The sequence below is a fragment of the Trachemys scripta genome, chromosome 21 (genome assembly GCF_013100865.1).
Source record: "Trachemys scripta elegans isolate TJP31775 chromosome 21, CAS_Tse_1.0, whole genome shotgun sequence".
Taxonomy (NCBI): domain Eukaryota; kingdom Metazoa; phylum Chordata; order Testudines; family Emydidae; genus Trachemys; species Trachemys scripta.
In genome coordinates, this window is record NC_048318.1 from 6,488,901 (window position 1) to 6,510,174 (window position 21,274).

Sequence of the window (21,274 nt, forward strand, 5' to 3'; positions counted from 1 at the left end):
CCAGCTATCTGGCTATTCTGGTTCAGGGCTGCAATCACACTTGTAATACTTTTCCCCATGCATAAGCTTTGCTGTAATGAAGCACTGTGACCATTAGGTGGCAGCGCAACCCACAGCCAATGTAGGATGGATTATAGCTCAAAACTCTCGGTGGTAGTTGGGACGGGAAAGGCCGATTAGACCCAGTCTGTTCCCTTCGCAAGGGCAGAACGTGGTCCACAAACAGAGGACCCGTTGTGCTATTTGGCTGTGAGGTGTCCGCCTCCACCATTTATAATGGTACTGAATAGATAAAGTGTTTAATTTATAAGGGGAGGTTGCACTCAGAGCCTTGCTATTTGAAAGGGGTCACCAGTAAAAAAAAAGTTTGAGAACCACTACCCTAGAGGAAACTGGAGGTGTTGTATTTCCTGTGACTTCTGAGAAGCCCCAGTGGCCTCTTGGAATTGATTTGATATAAGGTAGTGTCTAAATTGGAGCTAGCAGCTTTTGGCCTGATCCTTCTTGTAGTTACTCCAAGGGTACCCTGGCTTTATCTCAGTAAGGAGTCTTTGGCCCCTCCTGTTTCAAACATATTGAACATGCAGCCCCCTCCCTCCCTATGAGGCAGTAACATGACTCAAGAGGCTGCTGGGAGAGTGAAATACAAGATGCACTGGCTGAAATCTACTGCGTGGGTAGAGGAGGAATTGCATCTTCTTTCTTTGAGGAAAGAAGAACTCTAGAAAGAGATACCTGAGCCTTTCCTCTTATCTTCACAGTGGCATCACTTCCAGCCATTGTCATCAACATCTGCCTAGCTCTGTCACCTGGACCCCGACCCAGCACTATTGAGGAAAATACCGACCGACTAGGGAGTCTTCTTGCCGAGTAGGTTAAAGCTGAATTGTGTTATCTGGCATTCAATCACCTCTGGGTATAGGCAGCAATAGAATGGGTGAGCATGTGAGATGGTAAACCTTTTGCCTTGACTGGTTCAAGTCCAGCCCATGCTGGAAGGGATGCAAAGTGGCTACCAGTTGACTGTTTTTGGCTAGCCTACAAAAAGTGAGTTGGAGGGTTTACGTTAGATTTCCCTGGAAAATGGCTTGACTAAACAAGTGTTTGTGAGAAAAATTCAGTGTGTCAAAATAGGGGGGGAAAAAATCAGTTTGAGAGGGGTTTTTTTTTTTGATAAACTGAAATTTAAAAAGAATGTAGTATTAAAATGGAGGGGGGGGATTCCCACCCTGCATGACCATGGAGAATGAACTTCCAGTCCTAGCAGAAAAGGGAGATCAAGCAAGGTTATGCTGGTTGCCTAGAGCTTCCAATGCTGCACAGCTCTGCTGTGTCTGTCTGTTGCATCAACAGAATGTTTCTTTCTAGGGCTGGTACCTTTCACCAGCATGAACCTCTTCGGAGTAGTTTTAAAAACGCAGGAGAGATTACACACACTAAAAACTAGAGCCACTGCTCTTTAGTATCGGAAGCATTTATTTACATTTTTGTAAGCTTTTTAGAAACATTGGAATAAGCTGATTACAGATAACCCCCCTCTTCTAAAAAGTATATAGGCACCGTGTAAAATCCATTCTCCTATTCTTAATCTGTGCTTCTGAACTCTTCCATCAGCTCTTGTGAAGGGCAAGGTGCTGTGCTTAACAGACACAGTGAAATCGACTCAGAAGAATTTAAAGTAGTTCAAGGTTCCCTATCTGCCTTTGAGCTCCCCTACCACTTTCTGGCCTTTTACGATCCATTCCCTCTCTTTTGCTTTGGTGGTGGTGGGTAAAAGGCCATACCTAGCAGCAACTATGAAACTGATCATACAAAGTGGTGGTGTCACAGCCAAAGTAAAACAGACATGTTTTTATCCCAATCTTTCAGTTACATTTATAACAAGAGTTGATACAAAACTTTCACACAGAAGTGATTACATTAATTAGCCCTGAACAGCTCACAGTAATTGACTACAATCATCTCCTCCAGGAGCTAGTGGGAAAATGGTAGTGGTCTTAGCTACCAGGCACTTAGTAACCTGTTTAAAGCACACAGCTTGCTAGGACTAGAGCCAGTGAAGGCTGCGTTGGGGGAAAGGGGGAGACTGGGGATGAATGTGGCTACCAGAGATCACTGCTAGACCCAAGACTTATTTTATCTAAGCCTGAAAGAATTTGAGGGGAGGAGACTGGAAGAGGGGGCTGTGCCCCTGGCTCTCCATAGCCCCACCCTTGTTCCTCCTAAATGCTGACCCCACCTGCCCCCTGGCCAGGCTGTGACTGCCCTTCAACTGCTCACAGCCAGTACTAGCCACCACGCTGGGGGACCTAGCTCTAGGGCTAAGAGCCCTGGAACCCAGGCCAGAACAGGCAGCTGTGGGGAGCCCCAGACCCTCCACCTGCCCTGGACAGTGTGCCCCGAGGGGCCAAGACACAGGGTCAGGAGCTGCTCTCAGGCCCCTGCTGCTGGTGGCGCTGCCTTCAGGGCTGGGCACCCAGCCAACAGCCACTGCTCTTCCCTCTGTGTCTTCAGACCTGGGTGACTGGAGAGCAGCAGCTGCTACAGGGGGGGGAGAGGCAATAGCCCCTGCAAGCTCCCCCCCCCCACAGTGTAGCCCCTGCCAGCTTCCCCCCCCACGCAGTGCAGCCCCTGCTCCCAGGTGGTGATTTATTAGAGAACCTTGGCATGGGGTAGCAAGTCTGTCTGCATGGCCTGGAAAGATTTTAGTGCTTTTTCTTGATTTCTTTCCATCCTAGTGAGAAAGGAGTTAGTGCCATGAGAATTATACCTAAGTGGCTGCGCTGAAGGCAGAGAGAGGGAGTCCCAATTCAGCATCTGCAGGTGTCCGCTTGATGATGATCTTGGGGGCATAAGACCTGCAAACACACTTATGACAGTACCAGCTGCAGAGGAAGTTTACTGGCTACCAGCAGAATAAAGAAGAGCGAGAACCCCAACAGAGCAGAATTCAAAGACATTTTTGCAGTGGTGGTTTCATCTCCCCAAGCCTGAGGGGCAGCACCATGGCCTCAGCCTAAATTGTAGTATAAGGGAGACTGGGTGGGTTGTGCTGCTTGGAGCAGCTGAACTCTCTGGATCATAAAGAATATGGTCACACCAATGCATGCCAGCCCGATCACCATGGCGAGGATGTTGATGGTTCTTGCAGTGTTGGAGGCGCTCTTCGCTCCTGCGATATCTCTACGTGCTAGGCACTCCTCCACCTGGGGACAGAGGCATGGGCTAATTAGGGACGACATTTTGTAAACTGCTTTCAGATCTGTGTGTCTTGTACCTAATAAACTGGCTTCCCCCACAACAGGTAGAATAAGAGATCTGTTTGACAGGCAGGTAAAAGAGAAACAGGACCAGATTCTGCTCGGTTGTAAATTTAAAGTTGCTCCACAGATTTCACTGGAGTTACTCTGGATTTACACTAACAAAAATGAGTGCAGAAACTGTCCCATCAAAGCTAAGGTCAGAGTTTTCAAAAGCAGCCCCTCATTTTTAGACATTGGTTTTTGGGCACTCAACTTGAAACCCTCTTTGGCCTCAGAGGTGCTGAGTTCCTAGGAGAGCTGTTGGGTGCTCTCTGCCCCCCTAAAACTAGTCCATAAGGTATCATGCTGGGCAGACAATCAGTGGCTGTTCCTGAACATTTAGGCTTGACTGACTTGTCCAAGGCCATACAGCAGTCTGCTGCTCTCATGCCTGGAGAGGGGAGCTTTGTGCTTGGGTAGGTCAGCTCTCCCTCCTGGGTCAAGCTGATCCAAGTATTAGAGTGCGGGGTGGAATTTAGATTAAATCTCTTCCCTTTAACTCATCTGGGTTACAATTTGATTTTACTAGGGGAACCAAAGTCTCAGTCTCTCAAAGATACTGAGTTCATCTAGCCCAGTGGTTCTCAACCAGAGTACGTGTAACCCTGGGGGTACGCTGAGGTCCTCCAGGGCTTACATCAACCCAGCTAGAGATGTGCCTAGTTTTACACTAGGCTACATAAAAACCACAATCGAAGTCAGTACAAATTAAAATTTCATACAGAGCATGACTTTATATTGCACACAAGTGTAAGTACAATATTTTTATATACAGATTTTATAATTATATAGTAAAAATGAGAAAGGAAGCAATTTGTCAGTAAGAGTGCGCTGGGACACTGTTGTATTCTGATGTCTGGTTTTGTAAGCAAGTAGTTTAAGTGAGGTGAAACTTGGGGGTACACAAGACAAATCAGACTCCTGAAAGGGGTACAGTCGTCTGGAAAGGTTGAGAGCCACTGCTCTAGCTCTTGGTGGTAAAGAGTAACTTTGCACTGTTCCTTACTTCTAACAGAGGAATAACATTCCCACCCTCTGTCCAGAAAGCTATTTGCAACAGCGTTCTGCTGAAATAAGCCAGCAGTGACCCGCGTCATCAGAACAGACAGGTTGAGCAACAACTTTGTGGAATGAACCATCTAACTGAAAGAAGCCCCTTATCTGGTCTATGTTATCCTCCCATACATTGGTTACCTGACTGTTTCCCCGCATACATTTTAATATCTTTTAGTGCCGGTGAGAAGGGTTTGCTGGCCTAGGAAGCAGTTGTGCAAAACTCCCCCAACTCTATTTAGTCAACACGTTTCACCTTGGGAGTAACCCGCCCCCTCCTGGAGGTGAGTTTCTCTCCCCCCACCCCTTCAAACCATTCCAACACAGTTGAACAAATGAAACTTGTTCAGACCTGCTGAAGTTTCCATGAAACGCTGTCAGCCAGTCACACCCCAATCCAGCAAAGCGCAGTAGTGTCACTGAAGTCCCATTGGCTTTCACAAGGACTATATACTTGTGCTTAAGTGCTCTTCTGGATTAGGGTCTTGGAACGTGTCTACATTGGGGTTGAAGCCACTAGGGTAACTACACTAATGCAAACCCCGAGCGTACATGTGCTGCAGCGATGCAGTGCACTCTTGTTTCTTACCACGCAATGTGTTTACACTAGTTTATATTTGTGCAGCTGAGACCTTAATAGACCCGGCCAAAGTCTGGAACAACACAAGCAGGGTAGTGAGCTCTAGTGGCCAACAAATGAGTATTTTTAAAAAAAAATCAACTTTGAAAGGGTCTCCTTGCATTTAATACACAAACTAAAATGCCCCAGTGTCTATTTAGAGATTGTCTCTCTCGTCACTGTATTTTAAACCCTGTTGCTTCCTGTTTTTGAAAGCTTTATGGGTTAGGCAGAAGCCACTGAACTGTGGGGTTTAGAAAGTTTTTGCTGCTCACAACAGAGCTGACATCTACTCTCAGCTGGGAGGAGAACAGAAAAGGCTGTTGGGAAAAACTGCCCAAAGCAGTGAATTCCAAGGAGGGGGCTGGATGAGATTATGATTTTAATCAGTTTTCTGTCCTATTCCCCATCCCTCCATTCTCAGGTCCCAGTTAGCCAGCTCCTGCCAGGACCCCCCACCCACAAACTGCCTGCCCATAAGCGGATGGGGTCAGAAGCAGAAACGTCAAATCAGATTTTTCAGACTCAAGCATGTTGAGTGACTGCACCATACAAGGCATCGAAGGCCTGGCCTTCCCCTCTAGGCCATTGCTTCAAATCTAATCTAGGTTAGGAGCAACTACTCATGGTTACTTTGGCTGTGAACAGTCTGCGCTTGTAACCAGGAAGGTTTCGAAGCAGAGGGACTGCAAAGTTCAGCTCTGGATCTGAACATCCCCGGGATGGGATCGATCTAGCTTTTCTTTTGTAGTCCATCTGCCCCGTGCCTTAAAAATCGATCAGAGGCGCCAGAGGGGGAGTCAGAGCAGAGTGTAACTACTAATGCATCCCAGCAGCAGCTCTCCGAGTATCACAATATAAGTGCCAGGCTGACCTGCCTCACATGAGCAGTGCTACTCCAAGGAGGTGCAGACCATGGAACCGACACCTCCCAGTAGGCCCTATCCCATACTGATCAAAGGGAATGTCCCCAATGGCAGCATAATATGATATTGCTGGGGAAAGCCTGCTCTGGTCACCATGTAGCCTCTGATGGGCATCTCTTTATTTAAGGGATCAGCAGGGGCTAGGGGTTCTCCTGCCGTGCATGTGAGTCCTGTTCATGCTGGCATATCCAATGCAAAATAAAGAGGTTAGGGTAGATCTCAGGTCATCTTTGTTTTGGAGGAGACACATTGGGTCCAGAATCCTACTAAAATGATAGGAAGATACAAGAGTTTAATCCAACTGATGCGAGAGAGAGGTTATTCTGACATTGCTTTGCTTTTACATTCAATTGTCTCTTCGCTTTATCTATTGTTAGAGGTAATAGATATGATTACAGTGAGGGGGGAGGGGGAATTCCACTTTACTTTCTACAGGCAACTTTCTCTCCTGATTGTGGGTCACACATGGCAATAGGGGGAGGGGGAGTGTCGAGCTGTCACTTGTCTAAATTAGACTTGTAAATGTTTCTTATTCTGGACACCAGGGCTCCAGGAATGCACCAAGAAAAGTCAGATGCATCATTGGCCGTGCTTGGAGTCTGTCTGAAACAAGGCTACACTTAGACTTCGCCACTACTGTGGGTAAGGAAATACAGGGCATGATACTGGAGGCAGCCCGCAACCTGCTAATGCCCAAGGAGAAGCTTACAAGATTTCTCACAGCTACCTCCCTTAAGAAGAGGTACTTGCCAAGAGGAACAGATTCAGGGATCATCATCTTTGGTGCCCCTATACTAACTACGGGGGTTAAGGAGGAGCATCTACCACCTTGACTCGTTCATTGGGGCTGAGCAGACTTCTAGAACAAGTTGCTGACAGCCACCAAACCCCACTTCCACGTGACCATCTTGAGCTCAGTGTGGAGTTGAAGAGGAGTTCAAGACGGGGTGTATTACTTGCACTGACATGATACAGTCGTGATTTAAGAATCCTGTATTAGAGACTGCTGCCATTGTCTTGATTCTTAATGTTACCCTCTCATTGTACAATTAAATCAGAGTTGAAAACCAGGGGCTGTGTGAAAGTATGGCTCTAAAGGGTTTCATAGTGCTTAGTTCAGGGCAAGATGACTATACCTGTAAAACAAGGTTTTAAAGTCTATTTACTTTCAGCCCTGCTGTAGGAAGTCTTTCACTCTTAGTAATCTGTCTGTGTGTTCATTTATGGGAGACTTACTGTCTTCACGTAACCCTTAAGCAAATGAAGTACATAGCTGAGCAACTCACTCAACCAGCTGTGCAAAGTCTCCAAGGTCCTTGCATAGCACTGTCAATATGCCGCACCCCTTGCTGTTCTACTCCCGTTGGCGTAGGTAGCGTCTACACTGAAGCATGACGGCGGTGCCTCAGGATTTCCAGTGTAGACGAGGCTGCACAGCCAGTCAGTGGGACAAGAAGCCAGGGAGGCTAAGTTCTGAGTCTCACTCCCCAAATTAGCCTCCTCCACCACAAGACTAGTTAATAGAGGGGGGAAGGTTTCAGATCAGGAGCATTTGAAAATTCACACAAGTACACCTTAAATTTGGGGATTTTTTGGGGGGGGGTGCTATGGGAGCTGAAAGCCTAATAAAGCTTTGTCTAGAGCCACAGTTGTTAGTCAGATGAAATATGATAAGTGTCAATTCATCTGCTCTTTAACAGGGTATTTATTAAAGATCAGTGTGCACAGGAGAGACTTCAGCCTGTAAGCTGTCCTGGTAAAGTGGTGTGAACAGTCAGCCATCTGTCTAGCCCCTCCAATATATGAGAAAGAAAAGACAGGCCAATTAAAGTTTTACTAGGCCCAGCTGGGCTTTTCCTTAGGAGGAACTGTCCCTTCCTTATTACTTGAAACGTCATTCTTTTGTTAATGGGTAGCTAGTTACTTGAATAAATGAAGCTGGCACAATTGCTTTGTTGTTAAACCTGGAATAAACAAACTTTCACTGTCCAGTCACAGTTGTTACACTTCTGCAAAGGAATTGAGTAATGTGCTAAACCCAGAACTAAAACTTCCCCAAATCCTGGGATAGGTTAGAGCTGAACTTTCCAGCTTCCCCCTCTCTCTAGAAAACCCCTATGACGACTTTGGCTCACCTGTTGCGTGTGCGGTGGCTAAAAATGTAGAGGGGGTAGACTTTGTCCAAAGATTTTTCAGAGTAGATAGACCAGTGGTCTAGTTGAGGAAACCCTACCTCTAGAGTAGCCAACTCAGGTGGGAGAATTGCCTTCCTTGCTCCCCAACAGAGAGTGCACAGCCTGGCATGTTCAAATCCCAGCAGATAAAGGGGTAGGGGGAGACTTCTCTCCGGCTCCCTTGGGTGATCCACCTCAAAGCATGAGATCTGAATGTTCATGTCAGAGTTTGCATAGTTACAAGCAGTCGTGTCATAAAATCACTCAGCCCTTAAAAATGGCCAACCACAGAACTAAAGTGAATCAGTGAAAATGGTATGCCCACCTTTGTGTTACAGTGAGTTAAACTAGGAAGGAGGACTAGATTTGTAATCAGTAAATGGCGATTTCTCTGTCCAAACACAGGGAAAAAAAAATTTCCATTGATGATTGGAATTTACAGCTAGTCTAAGCGAGAGAAATGCTGCTTGAAAACTTGAGTTTGATTTAAGGACATTTACTTTGCATACTTGGACATGTGATGTTGACAGTTTGTTTCTGAATCAACATCTACGGTCATTGTTTGACTCCACCCTCAGAACTTCCTGCACCTGTGAAAGTTTAAAAATCAGGGGTGGGGTGGAAATCCTTAATCCATGATTTTGGGCAACCCTGACCATTTAAATAGACAAATTAGAAATTGCTTAAAAATAAACTGGTATATGTCAAAATTATTTAAAAAAAAAAAAAAATCAAGTTCAACCAAGTCTGTAGCCAGAACATAAATTGATACCACGCCATGTCCTAGGGCTGTCTGCCTTTTATATGGCCTGTGGCTGAGAGAATTTAGCCATTCAGTTTCTCCATCAAGATAAAGGTTTAGATAAGGTCTGAGAAGCAAGGATAGACCAACTGCTAAGATATAGTATTTGGTATGCTAAAGCAGACCTTGGTGCAATATTCTGCATAAATTTAATGGGCCATCAGATTGGGTAGATTAGAAGAAAACCACACAAATTGTAGAGCACCAGGTTAATGATGATAGCTGCTGTGTGCCAGTTCCATATAACAGCTCTAGTATTCTCTCTATCAGAGAGAATTTGATTTCAGCAGCCTGGAATTTCCAGACTCTAGTAACTGGAGAACAGTTTAGGGGGGGAGGGGTTGTCTATGTCAATTCTCAGGTGACAAGCCATTGCTGTGGGAGGGGATGAAGCTGGGATTTCTCCAAGGCTGCTCTTCCAGAACCTTTGTTGGGGGGAGGGATAGCTCAGTGGTTTGAGCATTGGCCTGCGCATTGGCCTGCTAAACCCAGGGTTGTGAGTTCAATCCTTGAGGGGGTACTTAGGGATCTGGGGCAAAATCAGTACTTGGTCCTGCTAGTGAAGGCAGGGGGTTGGACTTGATGACCTTTCAAGGTCCCTTCCAGTTCTAGGAGATAAATAAGTTAATGGAGATACCCTATTTATTTATATAATTCTCCACGTAGTGGGGATCTTCAGATTTCAGGCCCCATAGCTGCTCTGGCAGCTATAAGGGAAGAGGAACAATCTCTTCCTCCTCCACTCCCATAGCAGGATGTCTTTGGAGACTATGTGGGTGGCTGAGGAAGGAAGGAGTGCTATTCTACCTTTTCTCCAGCCTCCTGGCTGCTGCACTAGGTATGCTTGCACAGCTCCACTCCTCCCTCAGCTTTCTGGCTCTTGAGTAGGGGGTGTCTGCTACTCTATCCCTCCTGCAGTCTCTCCTTTTGGGCCTTCCTACCTAAAGACTAGACTGATGCTTGTCACTTTCACATTGACCACAGGCTTCTAAACAGCAGCAGTGAAACTGACAAGAAGGGGGTTCATTTTCACTATGGGCAGCTTGAGAGAACTCTGAGCTGCAGACTCCAGAGCCATCTGTCTGCAGATTCAGGATGACAATACTGCATTGATTCACACACCATTATCAATCAGAAAGTGTCCTGAATAGCAAGAAGGGATAGATTTTTTTTTTAAAGCTTAGATTCTGCAGAAACTGATAGTTCTTTCCCTCTGATTTTTCAAACCCAGCTAAAAAAGAACCTGCCTAATGCAAGTGTTGATGAAGAGAGGTAATCGGTGGATTAACAGAACAACAAGTGCTACACCAAGACTAAAAATGTATCATTCAAAAAAAAAAAAAAAATCAGCAGCAAAAGTTAAACTCATTGGGCCAAATTATGCCCGGGTGAATTTGGCCCATTTGTTCCAGTAAGTGAGAAATCTGACTGATTGCACAAATGCATTCTGGGTGTGGTGCTCTATCATTGAGAGACAGATCTTTAAAACTATTCGATTACAGGCTTTTCCAGTAAGACATCCCCTATTCTAAAGTGTTGCAATTTTCATGCTTAGATTTCAAAATGTGGAACTCTGGCAGGTAAATCACCATTGTCCCCACTTTACAGATGACAAAACCAAGGCCAAACAAAAACTTAGGTGCTGCTGCTTCTGCCACTAGGTGCCCTGATTCATAGCCCAATACCGTCTCTGTTGCACCACCTGGCCTAGTCATGCAAGGAAATGCTACAGTGTTACAATCGTTATTGAAAATTAAACTAGTATTGATTTATGTCCATGAAAATCAAGTCACACGAGGCTTGCAATCTCTCGGCTTGTTCCCAAGAGGGCTGAGCATCTGTAACTCATATTGAAGTCAGGGGGAGATGCTGTAATTCACCAATGCTCTGGATCAGCCGCAGAAACAGCACTGCTGAAGATATTAGTAATAAACACAGGGAAGTAAGGAATTCATTGCCATTAAGCTATACCCAGATACAGGTAATCAAATATATGGGGGAAAGCAATTGACCAGGTAGCTTAAATACAGAGCAGAGTTGGAAAAGATGGAGATGGCAGTTCTGTGTGGTTTCATTAAGTACAGAATCAGAGTAAGATGCATGATAAAGGAAAATTAAGGTAAACAGGCAGTCTATAATTAAGTGTCCCTACAACAGTGCTAGCAAGTTCTGAAGGTCAGTGAATGTCAAGGATTATTAGTTTCACAGTAATGAACTCGGCTGAGACATGGCATTGCTGCCTGTTGCCAGGGCCTTGAAGTGCTCAAGTCAAAGCCACTAGAAGTTGGAGGTGCTCAGATATGAAACGCAGGAGGGACAGAGCAGATGTCTGTAATGAAGGGGTCATCCTGAATTGAAACGGATCTTGGTTTTGTGTACCACTCCCAGGGGTTCTTCACCATTGTAAAAAGATGCCCTGCAGCTTCATGTTTAGCGTACGCACTAGGGATACAACGATAAGTCCTTTGAAGCGCTCCCAAGGTCAATGAAATTGAACTAGCTGCATTAGGGTGAAGACTTTCCAGAGCCTTAGGGCGCTGCTCAAACCCCAAACCCCACAGCAGTCAGCGGAAACGGATACCATTACGCAGTGGAGATTTGCTCTCTGGGGTGAGGAGCTTACTGATGGTTTCCTGTCCTGTTAGGAGGTCTCTTTGAGGGCCAGCCCTTCAGGGGCATATGAAGGGATATTCAAGCCCATACCTTCCTCTGAGCCCAATCCTACTGTCTTTGTACATCTAAGTACTTCTGTAGCGTCTGTCACCACCCCAGTAACTGACGGGAGGTAGGGAAGTATTTGCATTTTACAGCTGGGGAAGTGAAGGACCGATCCGTTAAGTGCTAGATTCACAAAGGGACTTAAAACCCAACATTTAGGCCCCACCAACATACCCAAAATCCCCACTAAGCTGCTGCTTGCTCCTCTAGGAGCCTAGCGGCCCCTATGTTTCCACTGGTAGGCATGGGGCCTCCACAGGAGCTGCTTGGAGCCCCTGCTCGTGCCTAAGCCCTGAAGGGATTCTCTAGCAAAGTGTTCCCTTAGCAATCTCGCTTGGGTGGCCTGCTTGGGTAGGTGTGCTGAGCAATACTTCTCCCCCCCCCCCCCACACACACAAGACAGCTGGGGGCAAGCAGGGTTGGAATTGGGGGGTAGGTGTGCATCCCTGGAATACCCAAGTATCCAGGGGCAAGAGCCCTAATCACCAGGCTACAGTCTCACTGAATACAAAGTAGAACAGTTTCAACCACAGAGATTGAGACGCCCACCGCGCAATACCCCATAGCCGGCTGGGATGGGCATTTTCCTAGGTTCAAGTTTCTGCTCCAGATAAGGTAGCTCTGGGATTTGAAAACAGGACTCCCACATCCCAGGGGAGTGCCCTGCCCCTGGGCTATTGGCTGTATTGGGGTGCATCTGTCTGTCTCTCCTCCTCCCACACCCAGGAAAAATGGATGACCTGGTTGAGAAGGCTAATTCCAGGAGAGAGATCATGGCTGAGACTCCCCAGTGAGGTTAGACACCTCCCTGCGGCCTGTTGTCAGGTACCTAGAGACCCGGATCCATGGGAATTAGGCACCTAAGACCCTTTGTGGATTGGGCCCTAGGCCCCACTCCTTTCCTCTGCATTTCACTCCTGGCTGGCTTAGGCAGCTTCCTGTTCAGAGTGCTGGCTTTTGAGAATCCCTCTCTGAGGGGCTTAACTCTCCCCTACAATGCATGTGAAGCCTGGGAGACTAATTTGGGGCTCTGAATTCCACTGGGCAGCAGGACACCTTTTTTAATCTAGTCCTTAGTGACTTGCCTGAGGTGACCCAGGGAGTCTGTGACAGAGGAGATCTGGGTTCAGTTCTGGCTAAGTCCCAGCCCGGTGCCTTAACAAATCCATGCCTCCTCATCTAAAACCCTGAGGTGTTAGATTTGTAAGACGCTGCGTAAAACTGATTGCTGTGCTGCTTGGCAACAGTTTTATATTTCCTTTGGATCAGTCCCCATTTGCCCATGTCATTCCTGACCACTTCCAGACAGTCTAAATCATGAGGCAGACAGGAGATCAACAGCAGATTCCACCATGTACCTGGTGGAATCTGCTGTTGATCAGGGATTCATTGACTCGGTGAGAGATTTGCCTAGACATTAGAGCCTCCACCTCATAGAACATCACTGACAATCTTTGCCATGCTCTAGCACCTTCCTTCCAAACTTCTCCGAGTGCTGTACACTCAACAGTGGCTTAAACCTCGTGACATTCCTTAGTGGTTAGAAAGGGAGCAGTGCTTTACACAGGGGCAAGTTTTAGCCCAGAGAGGTGAAATGGCTGGCCTGAAATCATCTCTCTCCCACCAACAGAAGCAGGTCCAATAAACGATATTACCTCACCTGCCGTCTCTCTAATTTGCCTAAGATTATGCTGTCTGAACAACATCCTGGAGGGAGGCCCAGTCTCCGCTCTGAAAACTAGGGCCTTCCCGGCATTAGCGCTATGACTTCACATTTCCACAGTTCATGGTCTTGTTTCCCCCCCGGCAAATAAAGCCATAACAGTGAGTTATTCAGATTCCTTCCTGCCCTGTTTCCTGTGTAGAAATCAGACAATTACTGGCATGACGTGGAGCCTTTCATAAGCTTGTTCGCACACGGTGAGGAAAGAGGTTAGGTTGAGCACGCAGCTGCTGCTGGCACTTGCTATTGCGACACTGGGGAGATTTTGATTTGGCAGAGGAGTCCTGATTTTTAGGGGCCAATGGCACTTCTTTAAAAGTTTACGTCGCTCGTCAATAAACAGGGCCTGGGCACTACTTGTTCAGTTTAAAACCAAACTGCTGCAGGAAGCAGTTTATCCAGTGGTCTTGCCCCTGCTGTACAACTCCCACCCAACCCCCGGTTCCTAGCACACGTTCAACTTATCACAGGTGCCAGTCCATCAAGAAGTGGAAAGCTTATGCCCAAATAAATCTGTTAGTCTTTAAGGTGCCACCAGACTCCTTGTTATTTTACACACTGCATCACTTAGCTCAGTGGTGCTCACCCTGGGGTAGGTGTATCCCTGGGGGTATGCAGAGATCTTCCAGGGGGTACATCAACTCAGCTAGAAATTTGCCTTGTTTTACAACAGGCTACATAAAAACCACTAGCAAAGTCAATACAAACTAAAATTTCCTACAGATTATGACTTGTTTATACTGCTCTATAAACAGAAGGCTGAGATGTAAGTACAATATATATCAAGTGAGTTATTTGATAATCACATGGTGAAAATGAGAGTCAGCAATGGTTCAGTGACAGTGGGCTCGGACGCTTTTGTATTTTTTAGGTCTGATTTTGTAAGCAAGTAGTTCAAATGGAGGTGAAACACGATGTACGCAAGTGTGACATGACCAGAAAGGGTTAGGCATCTTGCAGGATAAATGATCCAAATTCAACCTCTAGGGACATGTTATTACATAATGTTTGTATTTTTGTGTGGTTATAGATATTGTTTGAGGTTGACAGTGTAACCAAACGGTTCCTGTCTATGCTGTATTCTGTTACTTCAGAGATCAAAAAGATCTTAACATTTAAATGAACTGTTAATATAGTGATATCACTGTATTGATCTCGCTTTGAAATGTATAGCAATCACCTGTGAAAGGTGGAAAACAGGCAAATGCCTTATGTTAATTATCAGTGATGCTTAGGAAATAGGTCCACTTCAAAGTCTTGATGATTGCCTGTTGTTGGCCTAAGGACTCTGTACTGTCAAGGGAAGACCGGGAACTGTATAAAGGTGTCTTGGGTTCTGATCCTTTTTATCAGATCTGCTTGATGCTTTATGCAAGGGAAGCTTGAATCCTAAATCTGAGATCTCCAGTCCCACCTGGATCATCCTGAATATGAACACTGGACTAAAACCTATGGACTAACTCTGAAAGGACTTCTTGAAGCTACAAAGCTCCCCATCTCTACTATAAAACTGATCTCAGAATGGTACTCATGTCTGTATGTCTACTGATCTTTTAACCAATACTCACTCTTTTCTTTTTTAATAAATTCCGGAAAGGTTGAGAGCCACTGACCTAAATTATAAGCTTTTGGGGCCAGCATCACCCACATAGGGAGGGGAAAAAAAAAAAAAAAAAAAGGCCAATGAATGGGGAGCAGTTGGGCTGGCGCTGTGCTAGCACAGCGCCAGCCCAACAGCAATGCCAGCGTGAATGGGACCTCATTGCAACAGAGGAGCCAGAGACTTAATGAACATAATGGCCATATGGGGTCAGACCAAAGGTCCATCGAGCCCAATACCCTGTCTTCTGACTGTGGCCAGTGCCAGGTGCCCCAGCAGGAATGAACAGAACAGGTAATCAAGTGATCCATCCCCGTTGCCCATTCCCAGCTTCTGGCAAACAGAGACTAGGGACACCATCCCTGCCCATCCTGGCTAATAGCCACTGATGGACCTATTCTCCATGAACTTATCTAGTTCTTTTTTAAACCCTGTTATAGTTTTGGCCTTCACAACATCCTCTGGCAAGGAGTTCCACAGATTAACTGTGCGTTGTGTGAAAAAATACTTCCTTTTATTTGTTTTAAACCTGCTGCCTATTAATTTCATTTGGTGACCCCTAGTTCTTGTGTTATGAGAAGGAGTAAATAACATTTACTTTCTCCACACCATCATGATTTTATAGACCTCTATCAGATCCGCCCTTAGTCATCTCTATTCTAACCTGAAAAGTCCCAGTCTTATTAATCTCTCCTCATACGAAAGCTGTCCATACCCCTAATCATTTGTGTTGCCTTTTTCTGTGCCTTTTCCCATATATCTTTTTTTGAGATGGAGTGACCTCATCTGCACGCAGTATGCAAGATGTGGGCGTACCATGGATTTATATAGAATATATCATATTGCATCTATCTTATCTATCCCTTTCTTAATGTTTCACAACATTTTGTTCGCTTTTTTGACTGTTGCTGCACATTGGGCGGATGTTTTCAGAGAACTATCTACAATGACTCAGATCTCTTTCTTGAGTGATGATAACTAATTTAGACCCCATCATTTTATATGTATAGTTAGGATTACGTTTTCCAGTGTGCATTACTTTGCATTTATCAACACTGAATTTCACCTGCCATTTTGTTCCCCAGTAACCCAGTTTTGTGAGATCCCTTTGTAGCTCTTCGCAGTCTGCATTGGACTTAACTATCTTGAGTAGTTTTGTATCATCTGCAAATTTTGCCACCTCACTGTTTTCCCCCTTTTCCTAGATCATTTATGAATATGTTGAATAGGACTGGGCCCAGTACAGATCCCTGGGGACACAACTATTTATCTCTCTGCAATCTAAAAACTGACCATTTATTCCTACTCTTTGTTTCCTATCTTTTAACCAGTTACCAATCCATGAGAGGCCCTTCCCTCTTATCCCATGACAGAGCCTTTGGTGAGGGACCTTGTCAAAGGCTTTGTGAAAAAAATCTAAATACACTGTATCCACTGGATCCCCCTTGTCTACATGCTTGTTGACTCCCTCAAAGAATTCTAGTAGATTGGTGAGGCATGATTTCCCTTTACAAAAATCATGTTGACTCATGAACACCATTTGTTGGTTATCTGTGTATCTGACAATTCTTTACTGTAGTTTCAACCAGTTTGCCCAGTACTGATGTTAGGCTTATCGGCCTGTAAATGCCAGGATCACCTCTGGAGCCCTTTTTAAAAACTGGTGATCCAGTAAGCGGGGATAGAACATAGCGTGCTGACTCCGCATGGAGAACAGATGTGGACTTGTTGCCCCAGTTTAAGAAGGGGAATACCGATGGCTCTCACCCCCTTCGATGCCACAGCTCCCTTTGTGGAACATCTGCACAAAATGGCTGCTGCTCTCTGCATGCAGAAAACGAGCATAGGAGTTTAAAAGGGTGACACAGAGAAAACAAAAAGCACCACAGGTTCACATCTACCCACACCACAGAGGAAAAAGGGGATACAAAGTGAAGTCCCATGACTACGCTCGGGTACGTGCGCCTACACTAACCTGGGACCATAAGGGGCTCAATATGGTCTGATAGCATCTTCCAGGATTCAAAGGCGTTTCTTAGGAAATTGTTGCTAATTGACATACATTACTCAATTTACATGTACATGACAGGGAAAAGGCCTTCTCATCATGGGATGTATCAGAGCACTGTGCTGAGCACCAGGCTGTTGGGTTTCCCCCTGCGGATTGGCTTTGTCTTCCCACTCCCTTACTGGAGGTAAAAAGCCATAGCAGCCTACAGCCAAAGGGCCAGGCCAGTCTCTGAGGATTATGATCAATTTAAAGTGGCCTTGCTCTTTAAATTTGAACCGACTCCCCAGGCTGATCGGAAAAGATCTTGGGAGGGGTTGGGGTTCTAAAGAAGAAGGGGAGGACTTAGAAGGAGATGGTGACTCAGCTGGGGCATTACCTCTGCAAACGGGGCAAAGGCGGGGGGGGTCTCCTCGAGAGGAGCTGTATGAAATGGTTCTTAAAGGAAGCCCAAGGGGATTGGCCCAAGCCTGGGACCCAGGTGAGGGGAATATGCAGGTGCAGCTCAGCGAGGGGGAATGGATAATCTGGGAAAGGGGGCAGCCCCAAGCTGACTCAGAGTTAAAACCCTTCCGGTCTCTGGGAACAGGTCACAAGTGAACAAGCTGCCCAGGTTTCACGCGCCAGGGGGCTGGCCATGCTGCACGGCTGGCTAACATACCGACCGTCCAGCTGGAGAGCCAGCCCGAGTGGCAAAGGTCTGGCGTTTACTAGGGTATTCAGCCTTGAGAGGGAGGGGAGTTCCACAGCCTGTGCATCAGGGATACAATGTACATGTGGCTGAATTCACTCGGCCATCTGTGCACAACTTCTCTTCCTCATGGGAACAGAAAAACCCCATCCCCAATGCAAGTTAAGGGGGACACATTGTAGGGGTGGAAGGACACTAGCCTGGCCCCATACCCTAGAAGAACCCCCAGGGGTGAAATCACATTAAGTGCTGGAAGGGAGATAGACATGGAAGAAAGCTGCCAAAGGTAGAACCATTTGCAGAGCCCTTAACCCAGACTCCAGTAAAAATCACTCAGAACTATCAGGGGCCATTGCAACTGAGATTTCATAAAGAGGTGATTTGGCAAGCTTGGGGCAGAACAAACAGAAGGCTTTGTTAGCCCACAGGAGCTAGGAGGAAGGTGGGGGCAGCTCCTCCTCACTGCTTGTAAAGAGCAGGTCAGCTCAGAACACTTGCACAATGCCTGGGAAACAGGAGAAACGTGTCAGAGCGGGAAAGGGGAAGGACTTCTGCACAGGACCCCACAATCTGCATCACATTGGCTCTGATGCACTAGGCTAAAGGCAGTGGCCCAGGGCCAAGCCACTGCGTTCTGTTACTGAGGGGTTATGCAACCAAGGATTGCTACAGAGGACACAGCGTTCTGACCCATAAGGGAATGGGCACAGAGAGGACTCTGGCTCTGGAGAGAAGAAGGAAAAGGAAGGAAAAGGTTTCCCTCCCCAGGAAGGGAAAGGTTTCCTCATATGACACACAGCGCCCAGGGGTGAGGACGGATATCCTGAGAAGGCATACCAAGAATTGGACGGGGGCAGGTGGATCCTTCCTAGCCCTGAATTTGGCTAACCAGAGCCCAGCAGGCAGTCAAGAATGGAGGGATCTCATTCACAAAGAATGCAAAATTTGCTCACATGTTTTATGAGTAACTTTTGTATCTCTGTCAAGACATGCTCCAGCTGGTCTCCACACAGCACAGTCTCACCGGAGGGGAGCTGCCCTAGAGAGATCTGCACAGAGCAACTCATGTTCTATAACGGTAAAGTTCTGTAGCCTTTTACAATGTCCACCTGCAAGGCCATCTCACACCTGAGTGCAGCAAGCAATCTAGCATACCCTGGGGCTGCTCATCTAAGAAAGCCCGAGGCATTTCAGCATCGGATTTCCCAGCCCTCCTCCATGTCTGAGCATGAGGTGCAATATTTGAACCTTCCTGCAGTTTTGGCACTCTGGGGGTTATAAAACCATCTGTCAGAATACGCCATTATTTCATCACACGCAGTTTCACCAAAATGAATAGTCTAGTTCATAGATTCCCAGACAAGGGCCAAGAAGAAAACATGCAAAAGTCTCACCAAGAGAAATTTTAGAGGCCATAAAAAATATCCACAGAGTGATTCATTGAGACTGAGGCCACCTTTATGCTACAAACTTTGGGTTGAGGCAAGTTACGTGGGTCTCAAGGCCTGGCAGTCAGTACATGACTGGGGCGTGTGCATACTGGTGTTGATGTGCAGGGCATGAGGCTTAAAGGGTTTCAGGTAGTTTGGGGCCCCCCAGCCACGGAGTTTTAGCAGGGAATACATCCCAACTCCCCTACAGCCACAGGACTATTAGAAATACACAGAATGCCACTCACTCTCAGTTCTGAGGAAGAATTCAAACTCAGAGCCCCCTCCCACCCCCTAACGCATGCAAGCCAGCTGTGCGGCTTCAAAGGATAATTATGAAATACCCCCCAGACCAGCAATGCAGTCTGCACACCAGCGTGAGAGGAGGCAAAGTTTGCTGGAAATAAGAAAACACTACTTTAAAAAAAATAAATACTCGTGCACTGAACTAAAACCGTGTCTTTAGAAACTAGCAGGCTCCATTTGCACCCCACCCTGAGATACGGGAGAGGAAAACAAACGGGAGGCCTTGCCCCCCAGAGCCCAAACGCAGGGAGGGAGACTGGGGAAGCTACAGTCTCTGCAACGCCAGCATGCAGCAAAGAAACGGGTGGAGGGGAAGCGAGGGCTCCAACCCCAGGCTACCCCCGGGGGCCAGGCTTACCTCTCCCTCTCCAACCCCCCGTCTTTGGGCGCTTCCCAGAGAGGAGCAGGGGAAGTTTTCATGGGGCGCGGGTCTGCTCCAGCAGACACCCCCCCCCCCCGGGCGGAGGGGCCCTTACCTGTCCCGAGTAGAAGACAGCGACCAGCCCCAGGGGCAGGCAGCAGCAGAGGATGTTAAAGATGGACCAGTACTTGTAGGAGGGCACGGAGTCGAGGTTGGGGATCTCCAGGCGGGCGTAGGGCACAGCGCTGGGGGGGTCCATGGCTGGGGAGCCGGTGCAGGACGGGCAGCGAGGAGCGGCGTGGCGTGGCCCCGGGCAGCGGAGAGGCAGAGAAGATGCGCGGGGAAGGCGAACAGCTGGAGAGCAAGGCGGAGGGAAGCAGCCCAACCCCGACGCAAACAGACCCTACTCCCCTTTCCCTACTTTGGGTGTACTGAGCATGCCCAGTAACCTTCGCTGGTGCCACTGCCCTCACTTCTGCTTATGATTTGCTGCCTCCTCTTTGGAGGGGTTTAAAAGGATTAAGGGGGGGGGGTGGGGCAAATCGCAGCCGGGGGCTGTCAGGGGCTGAGCAGGGGGCAGAAATTTACTGGCCAGGGGGGCTTAAGCTACTGTAGCTAGCGGCAGATGAGGGGCTGAAGGGGAAAACTCTGGGGCAGCGCAATCGGCGGAAACCCACGTGCGGGGGCTGGGCATGTTTTAATTAGTGCCAGATGGCCAGACCCTCCCGCGGCAGCCCCCCCAGGCAAGCCCCAAGCCTGGGCAAAGTGTGGGAGGGAGCAGTAGGGGCTGGGAGCTCCTGGCTGAGCTGCCAAGCCTTGGGGCTAGCTGGCTCACCTGGCCCAGCTGCGAGAAGCGGCTCCTTACGGGAACAGACCGAGGGAAAACCCTTAAAGGGCAAGGCGGCATGACAAAATGAATTGCCCCGAGTTGCCTGGCGGTGCAGCCACTGCGGGACTTAGCCGGCTTTTGCACGTCCACACCGTGCTCCTTGTGTCGGTGCAAGGCCTCACCAGGAGCGCTTGCACCAATTGCACTGCCAGTGTGAGATGGCTTCTGCACGGCAGCACCGGGTCGGGGTCAGCAACGCAGGGTCTACCCTGACGCTGCCTCGATCTAACTACATCACCCTGAGCACGATGCTGCTGGCGGAGGTGGAGTTATGAAGTCAGTGTCCTGGGCAAGTTACATTGGTGGGAGCGACATTTTAGTGTAGACTCTTACAGAGTTAGGTCGACATAAGCTGCTTTATGTGGACCTGGCTCTGCAGTGTAGACCATGGGCAGGCTCAGGTACTTAACCTGTTTCTGGTGAGATTGTTAGATACTTGTCTAATGCCCCACAAAACAATCCCGGGGACATGGGGGAGAGACAAGGGCCTCCTGTGTAACTTTTAGCCTTGTGGTTGGGTCCTCCCCTGTGATGCGGGGGACTCTGTTTCAGTTTCAGCTTGGAAAAGCAATGACTCGGGGGGATGTGATAGAAGTCTATAAGATCATGAATCGGGTGGAGCAAGTAAATAAGGATGTGTTATTTACCCCTTCACATAACCCAAACTCAGGG

At 47.4% G+C, this 21,274-nt stretch overlaps 1 protein-coding gene across 1 annotated transcript; it reads right to left on the reverse strand.

The window, feature by feature from the left end:
- Positions 1-1,456: 1,456 nt before the first annotated feature.
- LOC117868555 (dispanin subfamily A member 2b-like) lies at positions 1,457-20,234 on the reverse strand. The gene is made up of 2 exons (XM_034754613.1): positions 19,829-20,234; positions 1,457-3,206 (listed from the first exon to the last, which is right to left on the reverse strand). The coding sequence occupies exons 1-2, from the start codon at positions 19,970-19,972 to the stop codon at positions 3,012-3,014; spliced, it is 339 nt and encodes a 112-aa protein (XP_034610504.1). The 5' UTR covers positions 19,973-20,234; the 3' UTR covers positions 1,457-3,011.
- Between the last annotated feature and the right edge of the window lie 1,040 nt (positions 20,235-21,274).

Coding starts and splice junctions, on each gene's coding strand:
- LOC117868555 (XM_034754613.1), bottom strand. CDS start 19,972: ATGGACCCCCCCAGCGCTGTGCCCTACGCCCGCCTGGAGATCCCCAAC. Junction 3,207..19,828: donor CTGTCTTCTACTCGGGACAG/GTAAGGGCCCCT, acceptor CTCTGTCCCCAG/GTGGAGGAGTGCCTAGCACG.